General features: G+C 35.0%; 1 protein-coding gene across 7 annotated transcripts in view; it reads right to left on the bottom strand.

Moving 5' to 3' along the window:
* The window catches only part of LOC107044326 (GTPase-activating protein skywalker), a 32,726-nt gene extending 17,495 nt beyond the window's left edge, over positions 1 to 15,231 (bottom strand). For 4 of the 7 annotated variants that reach the window (XM_015266158.1, XM_015266164.1, XM_015266163.1 and 1 more), the window contains exons 1-2: positions 14,314 to 15,206; positions 150 to 624 (exon numbers count right to left, since the gene is read on the bottom strand). In XM_015266158.1, the coding sequence (XP_015121644.1) occupies positions 150 to 540 (391 nt within the window). In that variant the 5' untranslated portion in view covers positions 541 to 624; positions 14,314 to 15,206. Of the gene's footprint in view, positions 1 to 149; positions 625 to 14,313 lie in introns of all 7 variants that reach the window. The other 3 variants (XM_015266160.1, XM_015266162.1, XM_015266161.1) reach the window with 3 other exon arrangements.
* Between the last annotated feature and the right edge of the window lie 1,447 nt (positions 15,232 to 16,678).

Here is a 16,678-nt window from a genome sequence, read left to right as displayed (position 1 = left end):
AAATGTTAAAATGTTAAATAATAAAATCATTGTAAATCGGCTCAAATAAAAGCTCTGATATTCAACTACAAAAAGCGAAAACATTTCACTGCAGCCAAATTACTTGGATATCCTTAATTAATTCCCTTTTTTAAAATTTTTTAATTCACCTGTAGTTCCAAAGACTTGATTAACCATATCCCAATAGAATCCATCGAGCATACTCTTTCCATGAGCGTGCTGTTGACACAGCGCTGGCCACAGCTGTGCCCTGATGCCATTATTGAGCGGCCATGCATTTTCCCTTATAATAAGTTTAACTTCTCTCTTTCTACCAGCTTGCAACAGTGCATTGACTTCGGCAAATGTTTTCAATGCCTGTTTCTTAGTCGTTGGCGATTCTGGATGAATAACTATATTTGACGTATCGACATGCGGTGGAAACACGTCGTCAATGTCGGTGTTTGCCTCTTCTTCAAGTACCGACAGCATATTCGACAAATTATCCAGTGGTGCCGATGACTGATTCGTCACTAGCATGGCAGTTGTTCTACGGCACATGACCGTCCATTTTTTAACAAAACAGAACCCGTGTCCGCAGTGTTTGCCTGCCTATGTGAGGTCGACTGACGTTTCAATTTTCATCTGAAAGAAAAAAATTAAAAATCCCTGTAAAATTGCACGGTTGATTGTTTTTTAATTCTGATACATTTGGATGGTTTATGTTGTAATTTCAATTTAATTTAAGATCAAAACCTGGAAATTCTCATTCACCTTGGATATTCAATGAAGTTGCTTTTTATATTGGGCGGTGATTGATATTCTAATGGCGGCGTAAATTTTCTAACTCATTGTGAAAATTGAAAATCAGATTCAAAGGAGTTTTGAAAAAACAATTCTTGTCTGAATTTTCATAATTATCAATAATTTATTCCAGAAATTAACTCATTTGTTGGATTGTAATTTAAATTTGATTCAATTTAAGATCAAAACAAAACAAAATGATTTTTAATATGAGACGATGATTGATATTTCCATGATAGCTTAAATTCTCCAACTCATTGTGAAAATTGAAAATCACATTAGACTGAATTTTCAATATATTGAAAATTCTAAACAATGCCTGCGTGATTTTTCGCAATTATCAATCATTTCTATTTTTATATGAACCTGACGGTTGATAATTCACAGAAAATTCCAGAAATTAACAAATTCATCGATAACAACATGAACGAAAATTTCATGGGAATTAGTTGTGAAAAATTTCAGAATTTTTCACTTGATATTTTAAGAGTAATTTTCTAACAGTATCTGATACAATGAAAAATACTTATGAAATTCCATTGTTCGAAATGTTTCAATTTCAATTAACTTAATTTAATTTACTTTAATTTAAGATCGACACCTTCATGGAATTCCTCATTTACCTTCGAAATTCAACAAAATTGATTTTTTATATTAGACAATAATTTATATTCCAATGACAGCTTAAATTTTTCAACTCATTGTAAAAATGGTAAATTACGTTCAACTGAATTTTCAATATAATGAAAATTGAAAAACAGTGCTTGCCTGAATTTCCCCAATTCTCAATAATTTATTTTTTATATGGACTTAAAAGTGGCAAATTCCGAGAATATTCCAGAAATTAACTAATTCATCAATAACAACATGAACGAAAATTTCATGGGAATTAGTTGTGAAAAATTTAAACATTTTTAACTCGATATTTCAAGAGTAATTTTCTAATAGTATCTGAAACAATGAAGAAAACTTATGGAATTCCACTTTGCGAAATGTTTTAAAATCAATTAACACTTAAATTTAATTTAAGATTTAAGACCTTGGAAATTCAACAAAATTGATTATTTATATTAGGCGATGATTAATCTTTTAATGACAGCTTAAATTTTCTAACACATTGTGAAAATTGGAAATCGCATTCAACGAATATACTATTAGAAATTTTTTGAAATTCAATGGAGGATATAGTAAATCTCATGAGAGTGACATTGAATCGGATTTAGGGAAAAAATTGCTATGAGATTTCAAGTTTTAAGTAGAATTCACGGAAATTCATGAGTTTTCAGTGGAAATGAGATGGAAATTTCACAACCTGATTGAATTTTCAGTGGAACATGAATATTCAGAAACAAAATGACATGAATTTTAAATTTTCCCTGAGTTTTCCTGATTTTTTCAATTTTTACAGAATAATTGAACTGAAAAATCAAGTATTTTATTAATTTCCAGGTCATTTGAACAGAAAATCAATGGGATATTTAATTTTTCAATTTCAATATTTCCTGAAATTTCAGTGGAGTTTGAACACAATAAAATTTTTAACATTGTACTCATAAAATTCCACAGTTTTAAATATTTTAAATTCAATTAACAGCTACATTTGAATTTTCTATGTTGTAATTAAATTAAATTGAAGATCGACACCTTCACGGAATTTCTTATTTACCTTAGAAATTCAACAAAATTGATTTTTTATATTAGATGATTGATATTCTAATGACTCCTTAAATTTTCCAACTCAATGTGAAGTTTAAGAATCACAACTGAATATTCAAAGTATTAAAAATTCAAAACAATGCTTATCTGAATGTTCACAACTATAAATAATTTCCTGAATTAATCGTTGCTAAAAATTCCCCGATTTTTACTTGATATTTCAGGAGTGATTCCCTAGCAATACAGCAATAAAAAACGAATGCGTTGTGCAGCTAAGTCCATCAGCAGACAAACACACTTAATTTGAATCGGCAAATCCTCTTTGATTTTTCAAATCCCATTTTCTCTCTTTTCCCTCTATAAATAAATTCGGATTAAGACGCTTTACCATTCTCCCGGCATAATCTTAGCTCTATTTAACAAGCTATTATTGAAGCTGAGAAAAATATCATGAGTAATCTTTGCTCCAGACCATATAAAGTCAGCTTTTTGTCTCTTATCAGTGTGCCAATGTACACTCGGCAATATTATTGTGCACAAACCCGTTCGTGAGGCGTTCAGAGATAATGAAGGGATAAAAAAAGAATCACAATGACAAGAACAAATTGAGATACACAAGTGTTCACTATTCTGTCGATTTTGTTTTTCTACTATTATTATCCCTTATTGTTTTTTTTCAAACTCTCCTTTTTATGAATTTTAATCAACGGCCGTCCATAGATAATCGACACAAGCACGACTGAGTATTAATCCTGTGATTTAAAGTATCCAGGTATCTTTTACAGTTTGGTACAAGCTACACTATATATTCAACTATTTTCAATCATGAAATTTATCAATTGCATGAGAAAAATAAAAAAAAACAATCATGAATATTCAGAGTCATTCAAATTACATTTTACGCAGAATTATTATTTCTTTAAACCTTCGTTCTTCATAAATAAATGATTTAAATTGTTTAAACTTTCGGAAACTTTATTTTTTTAGGCATGAAATAGATTTCTGGTAAAATTCTCAATATGAATAAATTTGTTACGATTCCGAACAAATGATTTTTATGGTAGACAATTGATTGTTTATAAATTATTTGCAAACAATTATCGTAATTTTCAAAAATTGTAATTTTTTTAATTACTAGAGGGTTACGGCCCGTGCTCGCTCTGCTCGCCAACCCCTATAATCCTTATTCTGACCATTGTGACCCTCAATCTGACCCTCGTGACCCTCATTATACCCCCCGTGACCTTATTTTGACCCTTCATTTCTGGCCTTTAATTTTGGAGTCTTAATTTCAAGCACCAAATATTCATAACCAAAAGTCGATTTGGATTTTTACAATATAGAAAGATATTGAGACCCTTATTTTTAGCCCAGTGACCCTCATTTGGATTCTTAATTTGACCCTAATTATAACCCTCTTGACCTGGATTTTGACCCTGGTGACCCTTAATTTGACCCCCATTTGACCTGCTTATTTGGATCTTTACTCTGAACCTTCTGACCCTTAATCTGATGCTTGTGACACTGATTTAGAACCTCAACCTGACTCTTGTTATCTTTATTTGGGCCCTTACTCTGGCCCTTTTGACCTTTAATCTTGCAACCCTTTATGTGACCGGCATAAATCTTAATTTGACTCTTGTGACGTTTAATATGACTCGCATAAACCTTAATTTGACCCTCATGATCCTTATTCTGACCCTTGTGGCCCTTATTTTGACCCTCGTGACCCTTATTGTGACCCTCATAACGTTTGTTCTGACCCTCAAGGCCTCTAATTTGGAAGTCTTATTTTCGAGTACCAAATTTTTAAAAACCGATTTGGATTTTTATAATACATATAGAGAAATTTCATCAATCTTGCCCTAAAAGTTAAACTTTCTAATTTTTAATTTTTAATTTTCCAATTTAAAAAATTTTTTCTAACGGTTCAATATTGAAATTCAATTTCAGACCTGCAAAGTTTAAATAATAAAATCGTTGTAAATTGTCCCAAAACTTGGGGTGAAATGGAGCTCAAATAAAAGCTCTGGTGTTCGAATACAAAAGTAGAAAAACATTTCTCTGAAGAAAAAATAACCAAAATACTTGGATATCCTTAATTGGTGGAAAGAATTTGATTAAAAGTTCGTATTTTCCGGTTATTTATCTGCAAAAAATAGTCAGATGATTTCCCCTGCAGCCACTCATCTCCGTGATAATTTGATAATTAAGGAGATGAGCTATAAATTAATAAGTAGTTCCTCTCACAGTCGACTGATTAGTAAATTATTCCGGAAATGAGCGATTTTCGGGTGAACCGTCAGGTCTTTTTTATCGGCCATAAATTTTTTTACAAAATGTTCTCTCCTCATAAATTCGTCCCAAATCGTCGACACAGATACTAATGAGTATTAATCTGATGATTAATCGGTGGAAAAGATTCGAGTAAAATTTCATAATTTTGATAATTTAGTTATTAAAAAAATGCCCTGATGATTTCTCCTGCAGTCACTCATCACCGAGATAATTTCATAATTAAGTAGATGAGCCATAAATTAATAAGTAGTTCCTCTCACAGTCGACTGATTAGTAAATTATTCCGGAAATGAGCGATTTTCGGGTGAACCATCAGATCTTTTTTATCGGCCATAAATTTTTTTACAAAATGTTCTCTCCTCATAAATTCGTCCCAAATCGTCGACACAGATACTAATGAGTATTAATCTGATGATTAATCGGTGGAAAAGATTCGAGTAAAATTTCATAATTTTGATAATTTAGTTATTAAAAAAATGCCCTGATGATTTCTCCTGCAGTCACTCATCACCGAGATAATTTCATAATTAAGTAGATGAGCCATAAATTAATAAGTAGTTCCTCTCACAGTCGACTGATTAGTAAATTATTCCGGAAATGAGCGATTTTCGGGTGAACCATCAGAAGATCTTTCTCATAGTCTATTAAAAATTTCTGCAGGAAGATCCTGCCTAATAAATTCATCGCAAATCATCGCTGCAAATACTATTAAGTATTAATTCAGTGATTAATTGGTGGAAAGAATTTGATTAAAATTGTGTACTTTTCGGTAATGATCTGTAAAAAAAAGCCTGATAATTTCTTCTGCAGCCACACGGAAAGAAATATTCAGTAAAAATTACGGAACAATTCACGTAATCCGCAATGAAGAATGGTTTTCCGGAAATTTTTATAGGAATGGAAGAGAAGAAATCTGAAACGTTCAGTGAATTTTCAGGTTCATCACCGAACAAAGTACGAAATTGTCACGTAATTTTTCCCGAAGAAGTAAAATCTTACAGAAACTTCCCGTCTTATTATGCCTGCAAAATCAAAAATTCTTGAACGTTCTTGAACGTTGAATCGTTGGGGAAAAATTACGGAACGACGTGTTGTCCCCCACGGCGGTGAGTCATCAGACGGGTGGTTAATTTTCACGGAACAAATCGTAGAACTTACGTGGCGATTCGTACAATTTCAGTTTCGACTCACACTTTTAATTGAATTTTACTTCGCTCGCGGATTACGTTTCGAAACGTAATTTTTCCGTTTTTTTTTTACGTGGATAGGTCTCATCATCGTCGTTTTCATTATGGGAGGATATTTAGGGAAAAAGTCCTTATGGTTCCTTATCCGCAGTGGCGCCATCTATCAGAATTATAGAGTATTATAGATTTCTCTAGAAATATTGGATTTTTCTAGCAAATTCGATTTTTCTAAACAAGTTTAGATTTTCGGGCGAACTGTCAGGTCTCTTTAATAGTCCATAAAAATTTCTACAAAACGAACGTTTCTAATAAATTTATCCAAAACTCTTCATGTCTAAAATATTCATCTGATCAAGAAAGAGAATGTCTTTTCGTTAGATGATGATAAATGTCATTACCGCGATAATTGAATGACCAACAAAACGAGCTATAAATGAAATCATCAAGCATACATTCCTTATTTTCAGGTCAGTGTGTCCCTAGCGTCATTATCAACCGTAACTGATATTAAGAATGAATTCACGATGAAAAGACTTCGAGTGAAATTTTTAATTTCAGGTAATTTAGTTCTAATTGTTTTGTAACTAACACAACTGTCCACAAACCAGATATCCTACTGATTTCTCCTGCAACCATCATCGAGATAATTGATAATTAGCTAAATGGGCTATGAATTGATGAGTACCTCTTACAGTCTAATGGTTCGTACATTATGCCGGGAATGACTGATTTTAAGTGGGAAGAACGGAGCTGAAACTAGCGAAAGATTCGCCAGCGGAAGATTCGATTTAACCGAATCTAGAGGTGTATAGTTATGTTTAAGTCATGTGCAAACCCATTCGTACTTGAAAAAAATTTGCTCGTGTGATTATTTGATCCTTAAGGGGGATAGCCACTGTGGGAGATCGCAAAAATGACTTCATTTCTGAATGTTTGCTTCCGAATGGAAACATTGTTTTCGTCAAATCCAAAATTTGACGAATACAATTTTTTTTGTGCCAGGATAACTAATTTTGGCTTCAGGAGTTCGAATAAGCTATTGGATTAGACCATATCTGGATGTATGTGTGTATTTGACCGATCGTTTTTCGACGATAACTGAAAAAAATAATTGTTTAAATGACTCCAATCGTGATTTAAAATATTTTTCCCAATGCCGTCTTGACTGAGTTCGATCATAAAATTGATTGCATCATCTGTTGTTGAAAAAAAATATTTTGAAACTAATATTCAGGGAAAAGTCGAAAATTTTAATGTTGGGGAAATGTTGGTCACCAACGTTGGGTAAGTGTTGGCTACCAAAGTTGGGGAAATATTAACTGGCAACGTTGGGGCAATATTTGCTACCAACATTGGGGCAATGTTGGCTACCAACAATGGGACAACAATGACTGCCAACGTCGGGGCAATATTGGCCCCAACATTGGAGCAATATTGACCACCAACGTTGGGACAATGTTGGCTGCCAACATTGGGACAACATTGGCTGCCAACGTTAACGGTTTAAGTCAATTTTGACTATTGGCTAGTTTTCAATGAATATCTCGAGATCTAAGGGCGATAGCAGAATTTTTGTCATGAACTTTTTTGTAGCCCTTAGTTCGCTCTACAAAAAAAGGTGATTACGAAAATTTCGTTATCTCTCTTAGATTCAGAGATATTCCTCGAAAACTCAGCTAAAGGCTAAATCGACTTGAACTATTTTACCGCTTCGCTACCGAATTCAATTCATGATAAGCTGTTCAAGTGATGAATTAAACGAGAATAAATTGGGTGATTCAGTGACAGTATGAGAATTCAATGAATCATTGCATTAAATTTAAAATATATCGTCAGATACATTCCATTCGGAATAAAATTCCTAATTTGTTAACAAAAATATATCGACTATATTGTGACGAAAGCAATTTCCCATTTGTTTTTTCCGATATCGTAAAGTAAATAAGGACTTTAAATGAGAAAAAAAAATAAAATAATCATTAAGTCGTGATAATATATTCAAAAATCTCCAAAATCTAATTTCCCGCTGTTGAATATTCCGCTAGTTTCAGTTTTGTGTGGGAACAGGTCTTTTTATAGTCCGTAAAAGCTTCTACAAAAAAGATCTCGTGACGGATTCCCCTGAACCTCCTCATGTTTACCATATCCATCTGATTAACAAGAATAGAATGTTTGTTCAATAGACGATGATAAGACCACCTTTTCAATCAATTTTGTCAGCTGTAGAAAATTTTTCTCGATAATTGCCAGTCATTATCGTGATAATTCGACAATTAAAAACACGAGCTATGAATGAAATCATCAAACATATAAATGAAGTCATCGAGCTATAAATGTTCATCAAGCATATACATTTCTCTCAATCTCAAGTAGGATTAGGACTTCATTCAGTGAGGAATTGATGAACTGACTTGCAGAAAAATTACAATTTTCTCGGTAATCTAGTTTTAATTGTTTTGTAGTTACAACCACTCACCACTGAAGCACTTAATAATTAGTTACATGAGATATAAATTAATGAGAATACCTCTTACAGTCTATTGATTAGCAAAATAAGTCCGGGAATGAGTGACTCTAAGGCGAAAGCGAGAGATCTTTTTTGCAGGACAAAAATTGTTAGAAAAAATATCCTCTGACAATTTTTTTTCGACTTCTTCATGTCTAACAGGTCTATATAATCAACAAGAATAGAATGTTTGTTCAATAGACGACGAAAGCTATCACCAGACCTCGTTTTCAGACGTCGGCTACAGAAAAGATTTTTGATAATTCTTTCCAAATCCACTCATCACCGCGATAATTCAACAATCAACAAAATGAGCCCCAAATAAATCATCAAGCATATATTCTATGTTTGAATTTCAGAGTGTTTACCATGATTCTCCATTATCCCATCTCTCTCAACTCCAAGATTAGGAATTAGAAATTCATTCAGTGATTAATTGATGAAAAGACTTCGAGTAAAATTTCAATATTTTCGGTAATTTAGTTTGACTTGTGTTGTAATGAAATAAATTATGCAAGTGAGCTATGAATGGATAAATAGTACCTCTTAAGCTTTCTTGACTAATGAATTTTCCGGGAATGAGCGATTTTGAGTCGAAATAGCAAGAAGTCTTTTAGTCCATAACAATTTTTGAACACTGAGAGAAACATCGTCATAATATCACAAGGCTAATTTCTTGCGTCAAACATCTCGTCTCTTGAGGATAAATTTCTTGGAATGAGAATTTCGGATAATGTTTCAGACAATGTCAGATTTCGATGAAGTGTTCATGACTTGAACATGAACATTTCATGATATTGTGAGAATTTATTGCCACAAGAAATCGGTTTTTTTGTGTCAGAAGATGAGAAAATGATTAAAAACATTAGAAGCTTCGATTTAGTGAATCACGAATAAGAGACTTTCATATTGAATGAATAGAGAGTTTATGCAGAGGAAAACCTTCAGATATTAAAAAAATATAACCGTCGCTTACGTTCATTCGCGTTGAGTTCGAAGGGAAGCAATATCTTCTTTTCCTTCTGTCAAACTATTCTTGTCTTTGAAGGAATATTATCTCATTTCGAAAGACATCATCTTTTCATTCAGTAACTTCCTCCTTAGCCCGAAGAGCATCGATTTCTTGCCTGAAACCTACCATAAATTGATCAAATATGCGAAGTTTTTCACCCAGGCGAGAGAAATTGCGAGAAATGAACTGAGAGAAATTTCAATGCTAATTTTAACTACAAAGGAATTGTCAAAAAAATAATAGTTACGGTAACAATAAACATTGTAGATTTAACTTCTTCTTCTTCTGTTCAATTTGGTTATATCCTCTTACTATAGTAGAGGCAAGCACCATTGTAGATTTAACTATTACATTAAAGTGAAAATTACATCATAATGTTGATGACACTATTTGACATAGAAAATCGAACGATGAATCCTAGTTTAATCTACAAAGTTTATTGTTACTGTAAATATAACTTCTTTGAAAATTCCCTTGTAGTTAAAATTACCATTGAAATTTTTCTCAGTGTACCACCGCAGTGCGTTAGCCCCGTAGAGCACAGACTGTTTGTTCAATAGACAATGATAGCTGTCAGCAGTCCTCATTTTTGGACAATTTTATGGGCCACAGAAAAGTTTTCTCGATAATTCTTTCTTAAAATCACTCATGACTGTGACAATTCGCCAATCAACAAAATGAGCCTTAAATGAATCATCAAACATACATTCTATTTTTGAATTCCAGAGTTTTTATCGTGATTATCCCCCTTCTATCAACTCCAAGTGAGATTAGGAATTAATTCAGCGATTAATTGATGAAAAGATTTCGAGTAAAATTTCAATTTTTTTGGTCATTTAATTTTACTTGTTTTGTAGTTAAAATAAACTATGCAAATGGATTATGAATTGATGACTAGTACCTTTTACACTTCTTTCACCAATGAATCATTCCGAGAATAAGCGATTTCGAGTCGAAATACGAAGAAGTCTTCATCGCAGTCCATAAAATTTTTTACAAAATTGTCTGTTGAGTAATTTCTCTCAGTCCTTCAATGTCTGACACATCCATCTGACCAACAAGAACGAATCACTATCAGAAAAACCTCTGTTTCAGACGATTCTGTGGAAACAGGAAAGTGTTTGCGATGATTCCTGTCAACACGTCAAGATGTCTTTTTTACGGCCCATAAAATTTCCTACAAAAAGATCTTTCTTGCCAAGTTCATCCCAAACTCCTCATGTCTAAAACCTTCATCTGATCGAGAAACTGAATTTTTTTCACCAAACGCTGATAACGACAGCTGGTCATGACAGTGACCGTTTGATAATCAACGAAATGAGTAATAAATAAAATCATCAATCGTAAATTCCACAATTTCATGCTCTTGATTTCTCCTTCTAACGGCTAGAGATTCCATTCCACCGGAAAAAGTAAATAAACTATCAGAGTCAGAAGAAACGTTGCCAAAACCCCTGAAATTCCGATTCAGTCTCAATTCTTCCTACGATTATCTAATAAATATCCATAAATCATTGCTACAAATGCAACAACCAATCACAATGATGGTGAAACTAGCAGAATATTCGTCAGCGGAAAATTCAATTTAGGGGATATTTAAGTGTAGGAGAGTCAAATAATGACATGTACAAATGTTTTTCAAGTGCGAAAGAGTTTGTATATTACTTAGAAACATTTATACACCCCTAGATTCGTATAATACAAATCTTCTGCTGTCGAATCTTTCGCTAGTTTCAGCTTCAGCCAATCACACTCCCCCTGGATAAATATTATCGAAGATATTCTGGATCACTTGAAAACCACTCCAAAAGTATAAATATATTGAGTTTGGTCAACGCCAAATGCAACAAGAATGTCGACCACATCCATTTGATCAACAAGAACAAATAACGATCAAGAAATCCTCTGTTTCGGACAATTCTGTTGATAACAGAAATATTTTTTCGATGATTCCATCCAACACATCAAAATGTCTTCTTTCTTGCCAAGTTTATCCCAAACTCATCATGCCTAAAACCTTCATTCGATCGAGGAACAGAATTTTTTTCACCAGACGATGACAACTTTCATTACAATGACAACTTTCATCAATCCTGAATTCCATAATTTCTCTAACAGCTAGAGAGTCCACTCCCTCCAAAATTATTAAATAAACCATGAGTCAGAAGAAACATTGCCAAAACCCCAGAAACTCCGATTAAATCTCAATTCTTCCCACCATTATCTAATGAATATCCATAAATCATAGCTACAAATGCAACAACCAATCACACTCCCCCTGGATAAATATTATCGAAGATATTCTGGATCACTTGAAAACCACTCCAAAAGTATAAATATATTGAGTTTGGTCAACGCCAAATGCAACAAGAATGTCGACCACATCCATTTGATCAACAAGAACAAATAACGATCAAGAAATCCCCTGTTTCAGACAATTCTGTTGGGAACAGAAATATTTTTTTGATGATTCCATCCAACTCATCAAAATGTCTTCTTTCTTGCCAAGTTTATCCCAGACTCTTCATGCCTAAAACCTTCATTCGAGGAACAGAATTTTTTTTCAGCAGACGATGACAACTTTCATTACAATGACAACTTTCATCAATCCTGAATTCCATAATTTCTCTAACAGCTAGAGATTCCACTCCCTCCAAAATTATTAAATAAACCATGAGTCAGAAGAAACATTGCCAAAACCCCTGAAATTCCGATTAAATCTCAATTCTTCCCACCATTATCTAATGAATATCCATAAATCATAGCTACAAATGCAACAACCAATCACACTCCCCCTGGATAAATATTATCGAAGATATTCCGGATCACTTGAAAACCACTCCAAAAGTATAAATATATTGAGTTTGGTCAACGCCAAATGCAACAAGAATGTCGACCACATCCATTTGATCAACAAGAACAAATAACGATCAAGAAATCCCCTGTTTCAGACAATTCTGTTGACAACAGAAATATTTTTTTGATGATTCCATCCAACACATCAAAATATCTTCTTTCTTGCCAAGTTTATCCCAGACTCTTCATGCCTAAAACCTTCATTCGAGGAACAGAATTTTTTTTCAGCAGACGATGACAACTTTCATTACAATGACAACTTTCATCAATCCTGAATTCCATAATTTCTCTAACAGCTAGAGATTCCACTCCCTCCAAAATTATTAAATAAACCATGAGTCAGAAGAAACATTGCCAAAACCCCTGAAATTCCGATTAAATCTCAATTCTTCCCACCATTATCTAATGAATATCCATAAATCATAGCTACAAATGCAACAACCAATCACACTCCCCCTGGATAAATATTATCGAAGATATTCCGGATCACTTGAAAACCACTCCAAAAGTATAAATATATTGAGTTTGGTCAACGCCAAATGCAACAAGAATGTCGACCACATCCATTTGATCAACAAGAACAAATAACGATCAAGAAATCCCCTGTTTCAGACAATTCTGTTGACAACAGAAATATTTTTTCGATGATTCCATCCAACACATCAAAATGTCTTCTTTCTTGCCAAGTTTATCCCAGACTCTTCATGCCTAAAACCTTCATTCGAGGAACTGAATTTTTTTTCAGCAGACGATGACAACTTTCATTACAATGACAACTTTCATCAATCCTGAATTCCATAATTTCTATAACAGCTAGAGATTCCACTCCCTCCAAAATTATTAAATAAACCATGAGTCAGAAGAAACATTGCCAAAACCCCTGAAATTCCGATTAAATCTCAATTCTTCCCACCATTACCTAATGAATATCCATAAATCATAGCTACAAATGCAACAACCAATCACACTCCCCCTGGATAAATATTATCGAAGATATTCCGGATCACTTGAAAACCACTCCAAAAGTATAAATATATTGAGTTTGGTCAACGCCAAATGCAACAAGCATCTTGAGTCAAGAGAGGAGCATCGTTTGTAAATAGCTATGGAAGATTTAAAATGAAATCTAAAATTAGTAGCAGTTGTGAATGCATGGGTAAAGGCACGTACGGCAATAGCTGTTGCTCGCTAACACAGAGGTGGGATTAGTGCCACTTGTCATCTATCACAATACCTCCCCCCAACTAATAAAAAATTCATTCATTTACATGATCATCAGTGCCATTTACCCATTAAATTACCCAAAGCCCCCCAAAATCCCCAATAACGGGCGAATTGTCAAAATAATCAGCATAAATCGCCTCTAAATCGCAGGTGTTAACATGGCATAACTCCAAATCACATGACTGCCTTCATATATGAGCCAGAGAATTTTATTTTTCTCTTCCTGGGAGAAATGAGGGGCCGACTTGATCCAAAAATTGACGGCGTCAGCCGATAAACAATCAATCATTGATCATCAATTTAAAAATAAAGTAAAACATTCAATGTTGTAACATCATAATGACTTCTCAGAACAAAAAAATAACTGAATAGTCAATAAACTCATAGATCGATGATAACAATCACCGATAAAGCGGGTGAATTAGCGCCTGAGGGCTTTTCTCAAATACTTTGGTAATTACAAATGTTGAAAAATAGTCATAAGGTCGCGGGATGTTACGCGTATAACTCTGACATTGCCATTAATGCGGATGGAATATCGTGGTTTTGGATTAACGAGATAAAATTGAAAGGGCGGAGCCTGGGGGGTATAGGGACACACACTGAAAATGCCTGAAGAGCTCAAAAGAGCTTTAGCGACCTCGCACGACATATCGTCGAGTAACCAACAAAAGCACCAACGAATTGACACATATTACCTTACAATGTAAATCATGTAATCCTCAGTGTCTCATTAATGAATGCAGGCTGACAAATAAATTAAAATAGTAGAGTTGATGGATAATAATTACCGCAGGGGTTGAATATCTTCACGAGACTGAAATGTCAGCGAATTCTCTCCCCAGGACTTGATAAATTATCCGATTTTCTTTGGCACTACTACGCATGCAACAAAAGCCCCGGGCGTTGAGCCACTCGTGTTGGAGTGGTGAATAGACAAGTAAAAAATAATAATTCACTGCCCCTTCTGTTATGCTAATAAACGTTTAAAGGGAATGGAGCACTTGTTTTCATCACCGAACGAATGACTGAACTGGTGTGACGAAATTCCAGGGGCTCTCGGGTGACACCTGAAATCGAGATTATCACTGTGATTACCACCGCCTTAACGACGGCGAGGATGAATGATTAAAGTGGCAGACATCACCGAGAACACAAACTGAACTAGACAGACACTATCGATATGTAACTGTACGTATTTATCGCTTCACCCACGATGTACACAATTACTCTGGACGACTGTTTGTTAATACTTGAGGGCGTTTTTTTTTTTATCAATATCCTGTGATTGTACGGTATTGTCGTCAGTTTAATGATCTCTGGGCTTCAGTGAGGGAACTTGTTTCCCGGTTGAAACGAGCCAATGGGAAACAAAATAATTCGATGAGTACTGTGAGTACGGGGTGATGTGCGAACTGCTAACTCCACACAATTATCATTTTTTTCTTTCTTTCTTTCACCTTGATATTTCCGATGGTAACACTGATATTGTCACCCCTGGGAGGTTGCCTAGACGGGCATTTAATCTCACGAACCACTTCAATCCAACTCAATTTGTTGAGGGAATGGGTTGACTTGGATTGTTGGTTGTTTCAACTGACTAATACGAATTACACTTGAACGCTTGTACTGGGTTTATGCTTGGTTACTTACGCCCCCGTATTGCGCGTTCAACCACGTTCAAACGGAGGTTGTCATGTAGGTATTTGTGAGATACAATGAGTGCGGTTTTTTTTTTTCACTTTTTACGACACTGGGGCACGATCAGATTTCCTCCATCTTCGGAGATTGCTCGATAGAGGGAGGCACTTACATGATTGGTGTGGCGACTCCGCCTCCGGTAGTCCCCACTTCGACCTCGAGGCAGCGCCTCGATCAACCTCAAGCCACGACAGCTGCTCAACGTCGCCCACGGAAACAAAAGCCATTACTACAAGACCTCTATTCTAACGCTACACGTGTAGCACTCGACATCAAGTCATTCCAAAGTCTATTTGTGTTACTAGTATTACATTATCATAATAAATATTACTCCTATTGCTAACGGTGGTGATTCAATTACACTGGGGAACCTTCCAATAAGTCTAAATTGGCGACGATTAGGGGTCGGCGGGGAAGGGAGGCAAGGGGGTCGACGGGTTTTTGGGGGTTTCGGGGGTGGAATTTTTGCTGGGGCGCGGCGAAGGGGGAGGGGACGGGGAATTTTTGATGGAGATGATTTGATGATCTGCGGGCGTCAGGAGAATTTGGGGGTCGATAAGGCAGGGATTGGGGAGGGTTATCCGGCGCTCGGCTCTGGAGGTTTTCCTATTTTACTAAAGATGAAAGAAACGTGAAGTTGTTTTATATCGAAATATCTCGAAACTGCCTGACCGCTAATCCTTAATTCTGATTGGTCAATATGTGACACGAAGTTATTCACAAAAAAAACACGCGGCATTTTCAAATTCTTCAGTGACATAATTTCAAATTCTTCAGTGGTAAATTTTTTTTTCACGTCATATAATACTGCCCGGGCGCGTTTAACGAGACTTCGGCAACGTCGCACAACGGGCAATTTCATTTAACATGGGAAAAATTTGGCCGTCTGTTAGAAATAATTTTTTTTCTTCAGGAATTGTGGATATAAATAATTCAAAAAAATAGTATAATTTTCTAGACACTTGAATTGCCGCATTCCAATTTTTTAGGATTTTTCTCCTCAGCCAGTCAATGGTAAGAAAAAAAATCGACCTTCTGCGGCGTTTCCCTCCTATGGTGACCAACTAGGGTTAAATATTCCGAATATTGAATTTTCTGTACTGCTTCTCACGATTTCTCGTCTGGGAATTGGTATTACATACTTCCCAAATTCGAAAACTTGAAAATCACTACAGAAAAATATTGTTCCTGGGCTGTTGCGATGGGGTTTTTTTACTCGTGTGGTTGGCCAGTCCGAACCGTAGGCTCGGACGCCTACGCCACACGAGTAAAAAACCCCATCGCCACAGGCCGGAAATAGTTATTTTCATCACAAGGTCCACAAAGTATTTTCTGACGAACGTGGCTTTGTAGGCCGAGCCGAAGGCAAGGTCTATAATCACATTCGTCAGAAAATACTTTTGGACCGTGTGATGAATGCAATTTTTTTTCTTAGCGAAGGAGTGAAGGGGCAGA

This window comes from Diachasma alloeum, unplaced genomic scaffold, assembly GCF_001412515.2.
Source record: "Diachasma alloeum isolate Michigan unplaced genomic scaffold, Dall2.0 Dall_scaffold_00711, whole genome shotgun sequence".
In the NCBI taxonomy this organism is placed as follows: domain Eukaryota; kingdom Metazoa; phylum Arthropoda; class Insecta; order Hymenoptera; family Braconidae; genus Diachasma; species Diachasma alloeum.
The sequence above is the reverse complement of the archived record's forward strand: the minus strand, read 5'-3'. Positions and strand labels throughout refer to the sequence as shown.